We start from the raw sequence: 22,603 nt of genomic DNA on the forward strand, positions 1-22,603 counted from the left end.
TTTTTGGTGGTAATGCCATTAAATTGTACCTTATATGAAACGTTGGTACTTTCAAACACAGCGCCATCTGTTAGAATTGTGAATATCAAATAATGAACAAATAATTTGCAATAAAATAATATTGCGGGTATAAATTAAGATGTAAGCTATCCTGTATTTTTAGTTAGATCAAACTGCACACGGTGTGCAAATTTAAGTGAAATCGGTTAAGTAGTTAGGAGTCCATAGCGGACAAACAACGTGACGCGTAATTTATATATTTTAAGATATATAATATATATATTTTCAATCAGAGATATATATTATTATCAATCAAATTCAATGAAAAATGATTCAAAATATAAAAACCCATAATGTTCGGTACATGATGTATTGCAGATCATGGCAATCCTAGCATAGGCATGTAGTAGACTTGCGCCTTCTCTTGTAAAACTCCGCTCGTGTCGACATCCATCCGAGTATGATAGTTATGAAATAAAAAGTGCACTTGTGTACAATAATAATAATAAAAGCATTGATGAATGAATGAATTTACATTTATATTTCTATCATCTAATTAATTTCTAGATATCTGTGTGCCCTTTTAAGGCAAATCCCTCCTCCATTTCTGTCTGCAAATAGATAGAAATATTACAATTATGAATTTAAGAAATGCATTCAAGAAAAGCTGTGCAAAAAGGCTTACTATAATGTTAACGATTTTCTAGTTAATGAAAGGGCCTAGCACTAGGCTAGGCAGGCTGTTTATATTAATTTGCGATATTTGTTTTAAAATAAGTGTTGTTTGCCATACTCATTTTGTATGATGATTTGCTATTTTAAAAAAGTACCGAGACTTTTTACGCCGGCTTTTCTCTCGGCCTACACCCTCTGACTTCTTTGCCGATAAAGTGGAATTAGTGATACCTGTATCTTATATTCCAAAATAAACATTTTTTTATTTTACTTTTATTCTATTTGCACTGGTGCACATCAGTGTATCAATAGCGTTAAATACAACGCTTCAGACTTCACCATCCAACTTCAAGCAATTTTTAACTCACGAAGAGAAACTTGGAGCTAAGTGTCGCTTAGTTGGTTATCGGTGACTTAAAAGTTTCGATACTTATTTAAACTTTGATGGTTTTTTACCTTCAATTACTTTTCAATTTTCTAGACGCTATAACTTAAGCTGGAACAAACTATCAAGTCCAATATATTAATAGCATATCAATGAAACATTTAAAAACTTTCACAATCTGTTGTATGAATTATACTAAGTTGTTTTTCATACAATAAACAGTAAAATCAAAAGGATACATGATTTAATCTATACTAATATTAATAATAAGACTCTTTATAAGTATAATAATCTATACTTATAAAGAGGAAAGATTTGATTTTTTGTTTGTTTGAAATGAATAGGCTCCGAAACTACTGGACCGATTTCAAAAATTCTTTCACCGTTGGCAAGCTACATAGGCTATGATTCATTTTCAAAAACATTAGGGTTGCTTACTAAAACTTGAATAATCTAACCCAAGGTGTAAAAAAATAAACAAAAAACTTCCTTCAATCGTGTGCGCTGCGAAAACTATTGATGTATTTCAATTTATCAGGACACATCACTATCTAAAAAAAATGTCGCGACAGCATGTCTCTATCTTTTATAGTTACGTCACAATGAGCGTCCTTTTATTAATTTTTTTTTATTAAAATACCACCGCTAGAAAAGGCTCTTCATTCGTACCTAGGTATTGATCCTTATCAAAATAAATACCACATAAGCTATAATTTAATGGCATAACCACCAAAAAAGCATGGTGGATTGGTGTTCTCCTGCCGTTTCTCTTCAATAGTTTACGCTTGGCCGAGTCTACTAGTTATTAATATAAACTTTGGATGTTTCTTATTTACAAATATACTAAACAAGTATTGAAAAAAAAGTCAAGTTTGTTCGAATATTTATAACTGAGGAACGGCTGGATCAATTTTTATTGTTGTTTGTCTCCGTCCCGAATAGCAGAATATCATTAGAAAATTGTCGAAAAATTAATAAAAACTTCAATACAAAGTGTTCATGGGTTTCGTAACTATCATGTTCGGCGTTACGAAGTTCGCCGGCTCAGTTAGTATCTGTATAAAATAACCAAAGTATCGCATTACATTGTTATGACATTAAAGTAGCGTAAGGATTTCAGAGATGAATCGAACGCTGACTCATCACTCGACGATATTAGATTCGTCGATAGCTCAGGGCGCCTGAGGCCTATATATCACTTAAAGCGACAGAACATAAATCTATGGAGCTGTCTTCTCGTTATTTGTAGTCGCCACGTGAACCACCGGTTTCGGGTGAATATTAACGATATCGCCAATTTTCCGCCAGCTTACTCCCGTCGCAATTTCTCGCCAATTGAGCAATCGTATCACACCGAGGGGTGTCTGGTTAAAAAATTTAAGGCTATATGCATTTTATACATGTCGGGTTGCACTCAGAATTTGTTCTAAGACGCAAAAGAGAGGAAAGAAATCATTTGATCTGGATCGGATATTCCGAAGCATCTAATATTTTGAAGTGAAACTACTTTAATATGTTTAAGGATGAAACGCAATAATAATAATATTAGCGTCACAAAAATGTGCATCGTTTTTTTCGAAGAAAAGGGAGAGAGAGATTGAGGCCGATTGAGAGAGAGTGAGAAAGGGCGAACGTAGAATGAAGCCATGGAGAAAAAAATAATTTTTTTTATTAAAAAAAATAAATTTATAATTTGTATTAATTCTCGATAAATTCATTAAATTCCTAACATATCTTCCTTTTTCTCTCCCTCCAAGTCTCGGAAATCTAAAGTTTTAGATTTGTATTATGAACAAGACTTAAAAATTAGTTTGCCAAAGACGTTTCCCTTCTGACATGTGTACTTTGTACGCACGCATTTTTTTATATAAATTGTATTAAGTTCGCTTTTACCAATTTCTATTTATTGAAACGGACCAGGAATTGTCTTCACATATTGCTAAAGCCTAATTTAGTGACATAATAACAAGCTATAAAACGGGAGTCCTTAGTAGACTTATTCATTATCTTAGTACGCCTAGGTCATGCATTATGTTGCAAGCGCAGTCTGCAACTTGTCCTTGCATTATTCAAGCGACACTAATTTGAAAGCTCAAACTTGAATCAAGGGTGTGTCGCGCAAAAACTTACCTGTTTCACACGTTTCTTATACGTTATCAACCGAATTGTAGGCATTTTTAAAAGCAGGTCAAATATGCCTATATAAGTCATTATAATGTAATAAAAGTAAAAGATTGTGATATCTGTTTTTCTATCGATGTCCGTCATTCTACAACTGAGCGTTATTAAATGTGCACCACCCATTAAGGTATTTCTGAACCAATTCAACTTAGGGTCTTTCAAGTAAAGAGCGTTTTAATTCTAATGATCGACACGGGAGTTGCTATGTGTCCATAGGCAGCGGAATCTCTTAACATCAGATGAGCCTCCGGCAGGCTTTTGAGGGAGAAAATCTGGTAAATTTTTCTTACAGATTTTATTATTTTTATTTTTTATATAATAGGGGGGCAAACGAGCTTGCGGGACGACCAAAAAGGGCAGTCTTCGCAGCCTATAAACACCCATTTTTAGTGGGTGCGTTGCCGGCCTTTGAGTACACTCGATTTTTAAACATTTGGAGGTCGTATCTCTGAGGGAAGACCCCCACTGGGAGTCGATTCCACAGTTCGCTAGTTCGCAAAAGAAAATGCCTTGTGAAACGGACTGTGGAAGACCTCCAACCATCAAGATGATGTTGGTGAAATTTAGAGGTCGTACGGTGTTGAAAAGAAGCAGGAGGGATCAACTCAAACAATTCTTCCGAACACTCTCCGTAGTATACTTTGTAGACAACGCAAAGAGACGCAATGTCTCTGCGTAAACTGCGTAAAAAATTAAACGCCGAAAGCCTAATCAACGATTTATTTGACGCAATAAAACTTTTTATAGACCGGTTCAAACTAGCATCAAAGGCAATTACCGTACTTTATTCGGCTCTACATCAGAGAGTACAAGGATAAGACAGCTTTATTCCCGTCTTTTAGGAATGGATTTGTATTGAAGTATACGGGGGTTGGGGTTTCCGAACAATGCAGAGCTTTGTTGTCATAGCCGTAATAGCTCCGTGGAGCCCGCGTAGATTACCGTCACAGAAGCAAATGTCACAATAGGAGTTCCACGGGTTAGGCGGGCGGAGGGCGGGCGGCGCTATTCATGTAGGAACGAAGAAAAATATCTTATGGAAAATAAAATGCCTCAATACCTACCTACTCGTGTGAAAGAAAAATATGTCCGTCACTTTATTGTTTGTTGCTTACCCAGCTGAGGGTACGAAGTGCTTTGTTACGTTTTTATTAAAAATTGTCCTACGTAAATTCACGTTCGTATACGTGTAATGCCTCTTAATCCTGTGTGTGTAGAGATATTAATTGATTATTTACATTTTTTTTTATAGAACAGGGGGCAAACGGGCAGGAGGCTCACCTGATGTTAAGTGATACCGCCGCCTATGAACACTCTCAATGCCAGAGGGCTCGCGAATGCGTTGCCGGCCTTTTAAGAATTGGTACGCGGCTCTTTTCTTGAAGCACCCAAGCAATTATTTGTTTTAATAAGCAAGTAACTTTCAAACCTTAGAAATTAATTTGCCAGAAATCGGAAGGTTAAAATATTGTTCTTAGCAACTAAATCGCTGCTTTTGTAACATGGTTTTTTTTGTATTTTTCTTATGTGTATGTTTGTGAATAAAGCATAAATAAATAAATCTCGGCTTCTATGATACACAAAAAACTATGTCGATAAAACGTTTTTCAGCAACAATTTTTATATTATAAAAGAAAATGCATGCAAAATGAAATCGTTTGGAAAACATTTTCACACATGAAGTGAGCACTTGGCTAGCGCGAGGTATCCAATTTTGCAGGTTGTCAAGAGCAGCCTGGGTGTGAGCAGACAGGTTGTAATTCAACCAAACTGCACCAATCACTGTACAATCATGATTCTTGATCCCTGTACCGTCTGAAAATTATTCCACTTTACTAGGTTTACGAATCGATTTACGAAATATTATTTTTGATAGCAAATGGTTTAAAAAATAAAATTAAACGAATTAAAGTAAATAAATAAGGTAATAAAGTCGTGTTTTTTTTAATGGCTCTGACACGGTTTGTGCATTAGCCAGCGTCAAGTATAGGATTTTTTATAATTCGTGCTTGTCTTTAGAAAATAGACCGTGTCCTCCATGTACGGTTTAGGCACTCGCCCGGTACCGCACAACCCTCCCAAAGGCCGAGAACAAATTTAAATTAAATTAAAACTTGCTCTCGAACCGGGAATCGAACCCGGTACCCCTCACCTAGCTGCCACTTAATAAGACCGCTAGGCTATGAGGCCCCCTAAAGTCGTGTTTAAAGGGAGTTTTAATAAATGTGTCAATGTCAATTGTGTCAATGTCAATTGTGTAAATGTCAATTGTGTAAATGTCAATTGTGTAAATGTCAATTGTGTCAATGTCAATTGTGTAAATGTCAATTGTGTCAATGTCAATTGTGTCAATGTCAATTGTGTAAATGTCAATTGTGTCAATGTCAATTGTGTCTGTCAATTGTGTCAATGTCAATTGTGTCAATGTCAATTGTGTCAATGTCAATTGTGTCAATGTCAATTGTGTCAATGTCAATTGTCAACAAAACAGACAATACAATATATTCCTTCACATATAATTTTTGCATTAACTTTTGAAAATAAATACAAATTGTAAAGATTCGATTCCGATATAAAATCCGCAATATTTTCATCGGATTAAGTCACCTTTATATTTTGTGTTTTTAAATGAATGTAATAAATTTCTTTTGGATACGGGGAAAAATGAAGTCATCTCATTGAAATCCATTGGAATTACCTCGTGAATATCAATTAAGGACCATTAATAATTGAAATAACTCGTCATTCAACATAGTAAAGGAACGAATCAAACGGTACAACGGACATTTATTATTAATACTTTAAATTAATTAAAATAATTTTTTACTTTTTACACATTTTAAAAGACAACTTTTAGTGGGTTTTATAAAAACAAATAATTCAATGGACATTTATTAGCAAATACTTTAAATAAATTAAAATATAATTATTACTTTTTACAGTTTTAAAATAGTAAATTTTACTGGGTTTTATTTAAATTACAATTCTTTAATAGGTATTTAAGTTACTTACCTAAAAAATTTAAAGAACTTAATATAATGCAAAAGTGAATGTATTTCTTACATTAAATTTATAACTATTTTTTACAAAAAAATTAATAACTATTTTTCTTTTTTAAATTTGAAATGGATTAAAATAATGTTTTCCACTACCCGTATTATATGCTGCCGTTAATAGAAATAAGTTACTGCAAATGAACTTTGTTTTTAAAACTTATCGCACTCCGCAGTAATGATGTTTCAATAGTACATGGGGCAGACGCATTTTATTGATAAGTTTTCGACAAATAAAATAAGCCTATTCCTGATATACATAACGATGTTTCCTTTATCGTACAAGTAAATGCTTATTGCGTTCTTAAGCAAACATATACATATACCTTGAAACCCTAGACCAGCACAGCTTGCAGCACGTGCATAGGTGATCTCAAGAGACTATTAACTAACAATCGCCGGGTTTTAATTATTTAAATCGACTGCCTTGTCCCCCTTTCTCATAACATAAACCGTACGTTTACCGTATGCCATTGACGGATCGTACGCTAGTGACGGCACTGCGAGTTATTTCCCAGGAGCTTTTCGGAATCTCATTAGCGGTAGGTCCACATCTGTGTCTGACGGACTGAACCCGCCGTCTGATCCTCATTCATGTATGCAGTTTACTTTGTGTTTACAAATGGCTTGTCTATGAAACTATTTGCCTTTCAAATTGAATTGTTGGCCCTGAATGTTATGGCAATATTAGTTAAGCAAATTGTAAATACAGAGGAAGTTCTGTTGTTTTAGAGATTTGGGATCATATTATACTTCATTCGCGAAGAACATTGAATTGTTCAACTTAAATAAGAAGATCTCGAAACACCTGAATCGACAGAGCAAATTCGTTTTGTATGAAGTGCAGTTCTGCAGCGAAGCAATAGTTGCATGAATATTCACTCGCAATGCATAATATATCGTACTCGCGATAACACGGTTCGTCAGCAGAACACGCCGCCGTTGGCCCCAAGCCCCAACGTTATGTGCTAACTCTCAGTGTAATACTATTCCCGTCTTGGCACGCTACTACACTATATATGAAAATCAAATATTGCCGATTCAAAAGACAATTGAGAGTTTGCGGAGTTACATAAGAAACTTTGCAAGTCCGTATTGAGCGGCTTATGTTTGAAAATTTAATATGGCGTGTATCGGAGCTCAGGGGCCTGTGATTTCCGCTTTGTAAAGGAATCGGAAACTATCTGGAATCCCAATTGTTCTGTAGTGAAGACTGCACCTCCGATCACTTACTAAGTTTACTCTCGGCTAAAGAAGTTTAAACAGACGACCCAAGAGCACATTTATTTACTTTCAAGACGTTGTTTATTTCTCTTTTTATATATATCTATATTTTACTATTTTAACATAGAAAGCATTGTTAAGTGCCTATCTTGAACTTGATCCGCTGTTTTGTTGTTTTTTTTTCTTCTGCTTAACAATAATTTCTGGTATTTTTTTTGTAACATTTATGTTTACTTAAATTGTCATACGTTTTAGATTTTTTTTTAATGTATACTCTTCTACTACATTGTATTCACATTTATACATGTATTACGAACGTTACTCTCATAAATATACTATTACTAAAATTGCCTTAATTTATATTTTTCAAAGAAGAAACTTTTTAACCGGATTGAAGTTATGTATTATTATAAATTTACAACTATTTAACATAATTTTAAATTTATCCGACGTTTCGTTTCGTAAAAATTATGTTAAATAATTGTAAATTTATAATAATACATAACTTCAATCCGGTTAAAAAGTTTCTTCTTTAAATGTGTAAAGGTTATGTAAATCAAAGACAATATTATATTTTTCAATCAAAAAACCTCATTGCTAGAAAATATTACCTAATGATGTATGAAACGTAGTAAATATCATAGATAAAAGACAATATTAATTTTGGTTTTGTAAAAAATTCATTTTTTATAATCAGACTGTAATTCACAACTGCACATTAAATAACGAACGATTGCCACAATACTTTTCAAAATGTCGTAGTAGTGGATGTTTCGTTATCGTGGAAACTTTCCATAAAATTATTCCTGGCAACAAAACCTGTTCGATGCACCATAACTTCCCTCACATAAGTTGGAAATCTGCATAAACTAAAGAAAATACGCCTATGGGTGTGCACTGTGCAAGTGTGCATGCCTGCAGGCGAAACCTCAGATGCACGCTCCCAAAGAATTAATATATCTACTTTCACAACGTGTTTTATGCAGTTTCTTGGCGTGAAATTTTTGCAACTGTTTTTAATTTTGTTTTAGAGACATCTGTTCTCAACTTTTCTTTGAATCCTCCTTCTTTTGTGTCAGTTACAGTTGGCAAAAAGAAATATAACCTTAAATGAACGCTGTGAGATAAATGTTGTTATTATTAAACCATCTTGCGATGAACTCGCAGTTTTTATCAAGAAAAAATCTTAATATGTAAATATTTATTATGATATTGATAAATTTATAAGTTTATTATGACTACTCTAGTCAAAATATAGCTCTTAATTTATATAGTAATAATATAAATGATTAAAAATGAATAAAAATAAAATTAAAACAAATTTAAAAATTTGGTCCCTGTGGCAGTGTTACCTTGCAAGCATTTTCTCGCTGTATTGCGATACTTATTCGTTGAGCGAGGAAAGCACCAGCTCTGGGCTCACCGGTACTATCTACCAGGGGCCAACTTAAATCTTTAATTAGCGCCTGTGCACTTGAACCCCACGGCCCAAGAGTGTCTACTCAATAGGGAACAAAAACGAAATTGGAGGAAAGACTCTTATATTTGTGCCTGCCCTGCGATTCTGTAACTCACTTCACGAACTCACACAGCGGTTTTTGCATCGGCGGTCGCTCTCAAATCAGTCGTGAAGCAGTCATTTTATGATTTGGCATTCTGATAAACTACAAGCTCCCACCTTTTCAGAATGCCAAATCATAAAATGACTGCTTCACGACTGATTTGAGAGCGACCGCCGATGCGAAAACCGCTGTGTGAGTTCGTGAAGTGAGTTACAGAATCGCAGGGCTGCTCTGCGGCCGCTCCAGCTCTTAATTGATATTTTACACAGATAGCTCTGATAGCTAACTAAATCTAATGATGCTGAACTATTTGGATAAAGCTTGTAAGAGTATTTAGTGTATGTTTTATGTTGTGAGTGTTTTAAGTTTAGAACTAATTAATACTTACCCATAGAGTTACAATTATTCGTATTTAACTAAGTCTGGCGTCGCGACGAGCTATGCATAAGATTATCAAGCGAGTGCATCTCTTGTGTAATTATGCAAATTTTACACCAACACGATTCATCCACTTAGGCGTTTTGACATCGAATGTTATAATTTATCGATGTAAATTACATCAGTAGTAGAAAGTTGCCGTAGATATCTTATAGCTTAGGGGCCCGAGTCTGTTCTTGCAGCGGTCAATTTAGACAAATTTGGTAGTCTACTAAAAATGGCGTCAATGACACCACTAAAACGGGCCATAGACGGACCGCATGTTGCAGTCAAGACCGACTGCAATATGCGGTTTGCTCAGAAACTGCTCGAGCGGTCCGTGTATTGCGAATATGAATTTAGTATGGAAACTGCAGATCGCCGTGCGGCGACCGCATATTGCAGTCGGTCTTGACTGCAACATGCGGTCCGTCTTTGGCCCGCTTTACTTTTCACTTGTCATTACATAGAATTTCGGTTGTCTTTTAACAATTAATGGACAATTGACAGTTCAATGGTATAAGGTGGTTGTCTCCTTAATTTTTACAGACAAATTTGCCATGGAACAACAATTTAAAGACCCTTTACGAACACACCTAGTTTAGTATTGTTGTTGTGGTTTTTAAAGAAACTCATTATTGTCGTATTTGTATTTGCATTTGTCGTATCGATAATCCGTACAAAAAACGAATAAGGTTTGTCTTAAGCTTTCTCAATAATCTTCAACTACAAGATCATTGATGATGAAAACAAAAATATATATTTCAAGAGCTTTGAGTTCGAGAGAGATAAAACAAATTTATAAGATTAAAAAAAAGTGTTTTAAATCAAATTAATTAAGATAAATATAGATTTCACCTATACGATATTCTATATGTTTTCCAGACATCATTTAAAAAAGCGCTGATTTGAGCTTTTAAATCTATTTGATAAGTGTTTTAAAAGAATATTTATAGATAAGAAATAATTTAAGCCGAATGTTAATACTTATTTGAATATTTAAATTTTGATTAAGTCCACAGAATATTGTTAACTAGATAGCTATACCTAGACAATACATTCAAGATGACATTAATTAATGTCCTTTGTCCGTAAATACATATTTTTTAAGTAAATTTGCATTTTTTACAGTGTTATTGACATTTTACGATCTATAATTAAGTTGAAAACCAATAAACATAAGAGAATCGTTGTTTTACAATTATGACCGGTACCGGTTTTCATTAAACTATTGGCAACATTGTCTGCAATGTTGGTCATCATTTAATTTTGCTGACTAGCGATTTTTCTGACACCACAGACTCGGACCCCAGATGGAGATATCATAATGAATTGTAGTATGGCCTGTATTGCGAATTATTCCCGCGATTAAACGAGAAACCGCTTAACATAGAATAATTAATTTCAAATTTTCAAAGACATTTTTAAATACTTATTTGTCTTTTTTAATATTCTTATCCTCCATAAATAGACTTCAAAAAACCATATGGAGCACGTTGCAATTTACGAATATGTTTGAGTGTAGTGTAATAAACTTTTAATACGTTTGTTCTATTACATAGTGATAGACTTATGGTTAAGTGCAATCTTACCTTTGAAATAAACAATTGATGAGGAGATTATCCTGAGGGAACCGGCATATCTTAGACACAATCATCAATATGGGTCAGGTATGAAAAGCTTATAACCTACTTTCCTACATAGCAAATCGTTAAAACAAGGGTAAAATATAGGTTTTATTTAGAGTATACATAAAAAAAATGATCCAAAATTACGTCCCATTTGTTTTATTGGGCCACTAACCCGATAAGTAAACTATATATTATATAAATGTATGTTATATACAACTTTATTCAAAAGTTTATGCTTATTGGTTTTGAAAGTAAAATCCCTTTGCTAGATGATCCTTGATATTCTACCGTGACCTGAATAATTACGCGCAATGTATGAATGCAATAGCTTTTAAATATACACCTAGACAGCCATTTATAATTGTAATAAATTCAAATTATTCCATTTATTATGACTAATCATTAAGTAATTGTAACACACAAGGTGACGAAGGTAATTGAGAAGGACTTTTGTGGATGTAATTTTTATTCTAATATTACGCGCGACGATTAGATTTGTTGTTAATTAAATTAAATGTTGTATTTACTGTATAAATATTACGAGCGTTTATTACGTCCACGCACAAGAGCAGTGCTAGTGTTTAATCACGCGGCTCTAAACACGAGGTCATGCGTTTGAACCTAATGTATTTTACATTCTTTGTTCGCAATTACTACATACTGATGCCGCTAAGGTAAACATCGTGGGGAAACCGGCTTGTCTTCGATCCAAAAATCGACGATATGTTAGGTACACACAAATCACCTACTTAATCGAAATGATGCAGTCTAAAGCCAAAAATAGAATGTTTCCAAAGGGTTGCATTATTATTTAGCATCACAGATAATAATTTAGTACCACAGTATAAACAAAAAAAAAAAATGTGCGTGTACTAGTGTACACACGTTAGAAGTGAAACTTCTTTATGACCTTATTTTTCGAAAAATTACTATATGCAACTAACTTTACAGAAATTGGTTAAATAAAGTTAAATTAGATAAAGTTTAACAAAAGGCTTTTAATATCACAGACTTGAATACAAATAATGCAATTATTTCATTTTACCTTATTACCACTAAGATTATTACAGAATTTCATAAATTGTAATATAATTTTTAGTATCATTGTTATAGTTATTATAAATTTTTGTTTTTAATGGTTTAGAATCTCTTCGAATCAACCGTGGTAGGGACGAGAAAAAGACGCGCGTAACGGTCAAAAATGTTACACTAAATTTTTCGGTTACGCGTCACATGTTTCGGTTACGCGTCACATTTGACCGTTACGCGCGTCTTTTTCTCGTCCCTACCACGGTTGATTCGAAGAGATTCTAAACCATTAAAAACAAAAATTGTAGTTTCACTCCTAACTAAACTAATAACTTATTTTAGCTAATACGGTTAGTGGTAGGCGCACAAGTGGGCGTTAGAAATGAAAGTGTATCTATTGTATTCGGTTATCTTGCAAAAGCGCTAGTCTCAAAGCTCAGTAATGTTGCTTACTGCCAATTACTTTAGTGGCATTGATGAATTTCGTAACGTAACCATAATACTTTATGTCACGAACTTGCAACTCACGAATTTCAATACGCAATGTTTTAATGTGATTACATTTTTAAAATATTAACGCGGATACAAAAATTCATAAATAACGGTTATGGCTCTTTCGAATATTATTTATAGAAAAATTTGCGTTGGAATGTCGTAAATATTCACTAAATAATCGTTCGTTAACAAAATCAACAAACATTTTGCGAAAGCGATTTCTCTAGTAATCCGCAAGAGAATGTTAATTGATTGTAAATGACAAAAGTTTGGTATGTGTGTCGTTGACCTCAGGACATAGGCCATCCACAAAACAAGCAGGTATCAGATAACAGTACAAGCAAGGTTAGTGGTTAACTGCTGCGTATTACAAAACACTTGCTTCGCGAGATCGAGCAAAGTGATCGGACTTCATTCGGTCACCTCGACCTGAGCGCAGCACACGACACTTGGAAGGTACAATAAAGTTGCCGCTCACTTCGTTGCGAACTTTTAAAAATAGAATGTTTGCACGGCTTTTTAAAAATGGAATAATAGTTTATAATTTTCTCTTTGTTTCAGATGTCAAAAGCGAAGGTGCTAGGAAATTGACCGTGCTTGAAGTTGCTTCTAAGTGAAAGTGTTTGTGTAAATGGTGCTTAAATCGTTTGTGCGCGATAAACAAATGAAGTATCGAGTGTGACTGTAATTTTGCTGAAGTTCAATAAACTATAAAAATGGAGACCGAGGAACTGACGAAACTCGTGGATGGGATCTATAAGGTAGGTTTTGCTGCTAACTTTGTAACATGAATTTTGTTCGCGGTTCATGAGCAAAGTAATTTAGGTTTACTTAATGTAAAAAATAATTTATCAAAATACTAAATATATTTTATTCTAGTAGCTGACTTTTGTGTGTTACAAACATTCATCATTAACCAACCAAATACAGAAACTTAATTATTAATAAAATAATATTTAGTAACAAAAAAGATACCCAAATTCACAATTTAATAAATTTTCTAAACTTAATCATCAATCATAAACCTAATAAATACAATCTATTAAATAAAAGGCTGGCAACGCACTTGCTAGTCTTCTGGTAGTGTGGGTGTGGCGCGTCGATATTATTTGACACCAGGTGAGCCTCTTGGCCTTTTGCCCATAGTTCTATGAAAAAAATAAAAGTAAGTAAAAGTAACTTTTATCTGCAGCTACTTCTTTAAATATAATAATAAAATATATCTATTTCGTAATGTTGCATTTAGAACAGAACAGAAAATTCTATTATACCTATGGTAAAAATGAAAAAGTAAACAATTAATTATATGGCTATATAGGATACAAATATCCATTGTTAACAAATATAAAAATCTACATATCAAAAACAATTTGGGCATACATCGAACTTTCCAGTTTATAATATAGGATTTCAAGTTCCTGATTTCTAATATTTGCGATCTCTATGAGAAGTGAAAGGGTGGCCAGTAGCTTGCGGCAACATGGCCTTATTTACCGGAAACATTCCTTAAAAGACCTTACAAACCTGCCTAACACCTGCTATGTTAATCCGTCAATTTCTAATTAAAAAGAAATACAAATAAAAAGAATTATTTACGTTTCAATGTTATAGAAACTTTTTAAACACAACGTTTCGAATACTTTGAATTTAAAAATAGAACTACTTTTTAACGCAATTAATACAAGGATTCGAAAAATTTGAATTTAAAAATAGAACTATTTTTAAACGCAATCAATACAAGGATTCGAAAAATTTGAATTTAAAAATAGAACTATCATTTTACAGTGTACGGTATGACCTAAATACGATAAAGTTTTCTTTAATAATAAGCTACACTCATTAAGCTAATCAATGAATAATAACGAGCCAATATAATGACTAGTAGCAAATGTAACTTACAAGCTGTAATCGATACATCGTTCGATCATCCGTGACCATGCAGACTAAAACTTAACATTATTTATATATCTGGATTATAAAAACACACATGCGTAAAACCCACAAAAGTAATTCCTTTAAAAATATTACTACATATAAATATACTATACAAGATAAGTTTGCTTATTTGAATTTTAAAACTCGCTCGAAAATCGACGCCTCAATCCGCAAGAATCCTTGAACATAATAATTCATAAATACTTACTAATTAACATAACTATTTCTTAACGTTATAATGAGCGTTTTAAATCTTTACATAAGCGTTAGAGTATATGACGCAATTACTAATGCATATAGGAATATGGCATACTGTCTCTACTTTGAAATGTGTTATTAAATTAATTAATGTCTTGAATCCATCATAACGGTATAGCTTTAACCTTTATGTTCCTTGAAAACATTTAAAGTGAAAAGGCCAATCAATTAAACACGTTTATAACCTGTTCGAAATGTCAAGGTCACCGATTATACTCACTCCATACGATTTCTCTAATTCGTTTTATCGTCCCATCACATTCCGAAGAAATCTTATTTCGTTTTATTGCTCGTAAAATATTGTTGTTATTTATCATTTTACTTGGAATGTTTTTTTAAGGTTTTGTCAGGTTTTAGTGGACAGCTTTTTAAGGAATATATAAAGAAATGTCCTGTTAAGATTAACCTACGTTTTCTGGTAAAACTTGTTTCTTTATCACAGCTTATATTTTTGTCGACAAAATCTTTGAGTTATTTACGTAAATGGAACCTTATTATTTTATCTCAATTCTATCGTCTATGGCATAGACTCTATGCATTAACTAAAGTATTTATCTCTTTCTGTTTACGCTGTGATGAAAAGAGACAGCTCGATGTTTCAATTAAAGCGATACAGCTAAGTAAATTTTAAGTGTGTTAGTTTTACGAAAAGCCATATAAGATTTTTAAAAAAGTCTTTGAATAATACTTCTTAAATGAAGGCATAACAGAATTCGATTCTTCGATAAAACAGTAAGAATAATTTGATTATTCGCTTCGATAGGGCGGCGTTATCTAATTTACGACAGCAATTTACTTTTTCTTTTTCAAAGATATTTACATTTTTTTATTGTTTAAACATTACCATGGAGTTTTATTTATAAACTGGATTATTATAAACCGGATTAAACAGTAATAAATTAACTAAATCATTGCTAAATACGAAGACATAGAACTCCTTAGTTCAAATTTATTTTTGTGTGACACGAGAGAAAAAAGAAAACTTCGGTAATATGTTTTTTATGGAACAGCAAACGGCAGGAGCCTTATCAGCTTTGCGATTCTGTAACTCACTTTTCGAACTCACACAGTGGTTTTCGCATCGGCGGTCGCTCTCAAATCAGTCGTGAAGCAGTCATTTTATGATTTGACATTCTGATAAACAATAAACTACAAGCTCCCACCTTATCAGAATGCCAAATCATAAAATAACTGCTTCACGACTGATTTGAGAGCAACCGCCGATGCTAAAACCGCTGTGAGAGTTCGAAAAGTGAGTTACAGAATCGCAAGGCTGATGTTAATGCGTGTGCTCATGGACATTCTCAGAGCCAGAGGTCTCGCGAGTGCGTTGCCGGCCTTTTATTTCATTATATTTATTGAATTTATGATTAACAATTTAGAAAATAGATTATATATCCGAAGACATAACATTTATATTATACCTAATAAAAAAACGAGTAAATTCCAGTGACTATTTTCATGGTTAATTGTAATCTGTATTACTATATGTTAAAGTATGTGTACCATAATACAGTTAAAAGCTGTTGTAACAATTACACTGATAAAAACTTTTAGTACAACAAAACCTTTCTGATGAAAAAAATTCAGCTCGATTTTAATATCTTTGGAAACGACATGGCTACATGTCCGAATTTCCTTTTGGGCCGTTTCAGTTTTATTTGGGTTATATTGTTCACTTTATTTTTATTGTGACGATATAAGTTAGTTTGAAAAGCCTTCAGATATTTCATTAAAAAAACGAACGTCTCGATTCTTATTGTTATAGTTAAAACAAGTGAATAAATTAAACAATTTTATCACCTCGATGTCCGTCGAGCACAACTGAGCTTTTGAGCTTTTTAAGGCAGCTTTTGGGTCGCACCACCACTATGTGGAACCAGCTGTCTACTAAAGTATTTCCGAACCAATTCGACTTAGGGTCCTTTAACCCTAGAAAGATAACGTGCGCCTCAGAGGCGCCCGCGAAATATATATTTCGCTGCCATTTTGTTACCGACGCGCATACAAGTTTGTGTTTCCAGGCCAATTCAGTCCTTGGTCATCACTTCCGAGAGACTACTGCTTCTGTTCGGTAAGTACCACAGTTTTGCTGTTAGAGCGATGCGTTGCGCTCGGGAGGCGCATGTTTATCTTTTGTGTAACTTTCGCCACTTTCATAGTGGTTTTGTTTTTATAATTTTTTACCAATGTACGGTAAGTTTAAAGGTAGGTTATTTTTATTGGTGAATACTTATTGTAATTAATTGTTTTTAGGAGCGTTTTAGCATCATGGCGAGCAGAAGAGTGTTGGATGAAAGAGAAATTGTTTCTTTATTGAATGAAGAAGATGAAGGCGCAGATGTCGGCAGTGACAGTGAGATCGAGGACCATGTAAGTGGAGACAATGTGCAAAGCGATACTGATGATGAGTACGTAGATGAAGCTATGATTTATGAACATTCGAATGATCCTTCATCGCATAATGTCACTGAAAATACTGGACATGACTAACGCCGCCTAATGATGTGATCAGGGGCAAGAATAGGCATGTTTGGGCTACTGCAAAAGGACAAAATAACAGAAGAACGTCTGCGATCAATATAGTTCATTCCAATAGAGGGCCTAGTCGCATGTCTCGAAATATTTTTGAACCACTTACATGCTTTGAGATGTAAGTGGTGTTACAACTGACGAGATTATGCAAGAGAAAGTATTGAGAATATCCTCCCACAAACTAACCGCGAGATGTCTGAAGAAGCTGATGAGGAACCTCCAGCTAAAATTCGACGGTACTGTAGCTTATATACAAAAAAAGAAGAGAATGTCCAAGATGAGTTGCATAATATGTAAAAAGACAGTGTGCGGAGAACATAAAAAAGATGGTTGCAACAATTGTCTTTAGCCGTTGATTTTTCCAGTATTTTTTTAAAATTGAGACTGATTATATAATAATTAATTAATTAATAAGAAAAAACACTATAAAAATTACCTATTTTTAAAAATTTCTACCTAAGTACAGAAGACTTCTAATTTTTGTTAAGGGTTTATAAATACCTACAAATTTTCATATTTTGAATAAAAATTTATGATAATACTTATGTATTTTATTTACTTATTAATAATTCAACAATTTACAGTAGTGAATGAAATAAACATAATTGACATTCATAAAAAAAATCTGCTATTAAAATAGTGCGCCTCTCAGGCGCATGTTTATCTTTTCAGTACAAAAAAATAACGTTATCTTTCTAGGGTTAACATACTCTTATCGTGCCAATTCCTAAAAGGCCGACAACGCACTTGCGTGATTGTCCATGGGCGGTGGTATTACTTAACATCAGATGAGCCTCCTGTCCGATTCCGCCGTGTACTGTAAAAATATTTTATGTAATGTATGAAGGCACTAAACAATTTTCAAAAAAATATCCACGTACAAATATTTCGTCCCTTTTAATAAAAAATTATTACGCATATAACGATATATGCAATACACAGAATCTGTTTTTCAAAGATTTAAATTTATATCAAAATAATATTATCAGTACTTGCTATTGAAATAATCAAATCATCTCCGTTGATTTCTGTCAAATTTTAACTTAACAAACTTAATTTGTAATATAAATATCTGAGGCAATATTAAATTTACCTATAATGAAATAGTTGTCGCGTTGATCTAAATACCTAAATAATTAAGACATGCCACGATGGTAATTGCCACAGTACGTATTTTCTCTTATGAAATTGCTAATGTCAAGGTTGTGCGCAACATTCGAGATATGCGGCAAATTTATCATTGTGATACCACGTTTGGCCATTTTCTTGTGACCCCTCTCACTTCAAGCCAATTAGAGAAAAGGTCTTATTCGGCAGGTCGTTGTTGTCTGGTCGACTTTAACCGGCTTCACACTAAGAATGAGATTGCTTTACGACATTAAACCAGCCTAATGTAAATGTTCCTCTCCGACTGTTTGTGGATTTTGTCTGTTTTAATCGTATAAATAATATTATGGAAAAAACTTTAGTTAAATCACATTAAATTAGCCAGAACTCTTCATTATTCGGACGTCGACACGATAATCGCAACGCGTTTTCATACAATTAGTATAGTGTAATGCGAATTCTATTTCATAGTGTCGATCTTACTTCTGTTATACATATACTTACACCAGAGCAGTAAGGCATTTCATACAAAAAAAATTGTTATTATTTTTACTATAGCTTGTTGAATATATAAAGAAAAAGCTCTCAAATATTTCACACTTGAATTCATATTTAATTAACGTTGATCCGCAGTGCTTACATGACAGGCGAAACAACCAGATACAAAGCTGCCAAGTTAAAAGTAAAAATAACAATTACTCAACAATACTAGTAAAATGAATTCTTCAAGGTCATACATTAGAATTAACAATACTCAAGGTTGTAGCGAATTCTTAAAACACAGGCCTAATTAACATCATCTTGAAGTGTCACAAGTTGAAAAAGGCAACTAGTAGATAGAGTATTGTTCCTTTTGTTTTACGAAATGAAACGAGTGAAATTCGCGTCTGAATAGCATAGGTATAAAAAAGAGAAAGGCGTCAAGCTATTGACACGGTACTGTGATGAAATTCACCAAAACGATGAATACAAAGCTAAATAAATGTCGCCAGGTGATATTTGTAAAAGCAATAAGTGTTTATGAAAATTGTTTGCTGTTCTTAAGTCTACATATATAGCTTATAAACAGTGCTATTTTAACATTATATGTTGTATTATACTTAATTTAAAATCCAAGAAAAGTTAGTTATTGTGGTAGCTGTGTTGGGGTTTCAGAGTGCGACCTTCATCCCTAAGGTTCAAACCCACTAATGGATTTTGTATGTGCACACACACAGCGTGTTAACTCGCTCGTACGGTAAAAGAAAACATCGAGAGAAAACTGACATGCTTATGACCCAAAACATCGACGGCGTGTGTCAGGCACGGAAGGCATCATCTACGCATATTAGGAAAAATAAATGAAGAAATCAGAAGCTTAGAGAAACAGAGAGATTTTACATTGAATTCTATTCTATAAGACACAATTTAACTATATCAATAGTCGCAAAAGCACTTGCTTTTTGATGTTAGAGCAAGATGGCTACGAAAATCACGTTACACCATTTTCGACAAAAAAAAATCAATTTACTAAACATAATAAATAAATATTCTATTTTCTATTTAATTAATATTCTATTCTACATAAATAACTCAAACGCACCTGCAAAACCTGATTGCATAGATCTTGTGATAGTCTGTGAACGGCGGTAATTGCTTTGAGTCCTCCCAGTGGGCCTTAGCAACAATGATGTTGTCTATAATAGTCCAATTTTATAAGCAAATAATTTTCTTAAAAGTATATAAATCTATATAGATATTTTTATACTTTATAAATATTTTAAGAAGTTTATGAAGTATTAAAATATAATTCCAGTCAGTTAATGTAAAATGCAATAAAGAATTAGGTTAAATAAATGTCGCAAAAGGCTTGCAACCGCTAGACGACGAGCCGTCATGACTCCGTGGTGAATCTGCACTTATTTGAATAAGAATAGCCTGCAATCCCTGGAGGAGACATTACATAGCTTAAAAATAAGGAATATATTATGTGTTTTTTGTTTTTAAGTTGAGATATTTATCCGCCAGCCATTGTAGCGATTTCAAATAGAAATAAAGACGAGTTTTATCTCTTGGGTCAAATTGGTCCGTTAGACATTTTTTTTAATACATTGTCTGATCACTGAGACATCATGGAACAAAAAGATCTAGACTAACTTAAGAATAATAATTCATTTAAGTCTTAACTAATAATTTACTAATAAGGATATTTAACATAAGAAAGTGTCTAATAACACTACTTACAGTCTCTGTTAAGGAAGCTGTTCTTGTGTTCTATCTATATTAGATAGACATTTTTAGTATAACTAAACAGATTAACTTAAAATTATGACATATTCCAACAAACTTCAAACTACCATTTATAGTTGGTTAGTGAAAACCCAGTCATCTAAAACTTATGTGTAATACACAAATCGACCTAAATTCCAATGCTGACACTGTGTATATGTACATAATAAGGACATAAATACTAGTCAGATCAGTTCCACGTTGTTTCCACTTCATCTATCATATTTCCACTAAATTATATTTGTGACAGGCGCTGCAATATCATATGTTTCAAACCAGGAATTTTGTCAAAAACTAGAATGTACCAATGGGATTTTTTTACGTTAAATGTTTTTTTAAATAAAATAATAATCCAGTGGCTTAGCACGATATGGGTCTTGGTCTCAGATTGCATTAATTTTTTTATACACAAGTATATATTATATTTCATAAAGGATATTAGTATGCTTGAAAGCGTTCAAATAAAAGCCATGAAAATGATCAGGTCACTCGGGAAGAAATCTTATAATGAGCTTTTGAAAGCACTTGACCTTACTGATTTAGGAAGTAGGAGATTAAGAGGAAATCTCATTGAAACCTATAAAATCCTCACTGGCCACTATAATGTTCCAGGAATTGAGAAGCTCTTTATTTTAAGTGAAAATACACATTTGAGAGACCACTCAACATAACACAAATTCCCTAAAGAACTTTCTCCCAAACCGAGTAGTGGCCGACTGGCATAGGCTTCCGGAAAGTGTAATCAGTGCACTCTCTTTGAACTCTATTAAAAATAGATTGCATAGTTTCTCCAAATCTCAGAATACGCGCGCATCAGCTTATTAAGCTGCTAGTGTTTTTTATACATAACTAGCTGACCTGGCAAACGTCGTTTTGCCATGTATATCATAATAAATGAATTAAATCAAAGGTAAGAAATCTCGCTAAATCTCTTTACATATCATTTACTTTTGTCTCAACTTCCGTTCATAAATTACTTTAGTAAATGTAAGTCGTATATTCTAAGACATTTTCGCAAGATTCAAGTCACGCGATACTTTGATGTGTAAAATGGCAAAATGAAATTATGTTCCTTAGATTTATATGGATTATAGAAGCTAAGTGAGACAAATAAGAGGTTCCTGGATTTCATTAGTTAATATATATTCTATTTTAATGATGCAATATTATTTTACAATGAATGGACACAGATTTATTAACTATTTTAGTTTGGTGTCGTTTTTTTTCCTTTTGATATTTATTAATGATAAAATACATGCACTAATTAAGTATTTAATTCTTACACTACTTGCTGTATTAATTAGTTAACCATAGATCTACGACTTAAAGTTGATTTAACAAATCGGGCCATTCAAGATACTCTTAAAATAATCTATAACATACAATAATACTATCTAGATTTTTGACTCACGCACAAACATAAATGTGATGAAACATATACACATACTATTTTTATTATAGCTTGTACTTAAATAATTTTGGATCAACAACGTTGAAGCAGCGCAAGTTCGACTTTATATATATATTATCGCAATATATATTATAGTAAGTTCAAGATATATCGAATTTACGGTGGTGATATTACGAAATTTTCAAGATAAGGTTAAACTTAATGTGGTTTCCTTAATTTTCGTTTTCGTCTTATCTCTACCGTAAAGAGAAAGGAAGTAAATTTTCACTTTGTATTTATTAGGCTTTTAACATTTAAATTTACGCATTCGAAGTAGATAGTGAACTTTATTTAAATCCACATTACTAATATTTAATATACCTATTAACACGATGGTTTCTGATTCTGATTCTCGGAAAAATTATAAGTGTTTAAGATCTTTAGACAAGAAAGGCTGT

The 22,603-nt window shown here is 33.0% G+C and overlaps 1 protein-coding gene and 1 long non-coding RNA gene across 5 annotated transcripts in view; both read left to right on the top strand.

Moving 5' to 3' along the window:
- LOC125049997 (brain-specific angiogenesis inhibitor 1-associated protein 2) overlaps window positions 1-22,603 on the top strand; it is a 189,838-nt gene that overhangs the window by 125,074 nt on the left and 42,161 nt on the right. For 3 of the 4 annotated variants that reach the window (XM_047649585.1, XM_047649581.1, XM_047649583.1), the window contains exon 3: window positions 13,214-13,413. In XM_047649585.1, coding sequence (XP_047505541.1) covers window positions 13,369-13,413 — 45 coding nt within the window. In that variant the 5' untranslated portion in view covers window positions 13,214-13,368. Of the gene's footprint in view, window positions 1-12,975; window positions 13,109-13,213; window positions 13,414-22,603 lie in introns of those variants that run through there. The other variant, XM_047649582.1, reaches the window with a different exon arrangement.
- Window positions 16,773-17,921, top strand: LOC125049998. Its single transcript, XR_007117083.1, has 2 exons — window positions 16,773-16,919; window positions 17,102-17,921. It is a non-coding gene; the product is annotated as an uncharacterized LOC125049998 (long non-coding RNA).

The sequence above is a fragment of the Pieris napi genome, chromosome 5, assembly GCF_905475465.1.
Source record: "Pieris napi chromosome 5, ilPieNapi1.2, whole genome shotgun sequence".
NCBI lineage: Eukaryota > Metazoa > Arthropoda > Insecta > Lepidoptera > Pieridae > Pieris > Pieris napi.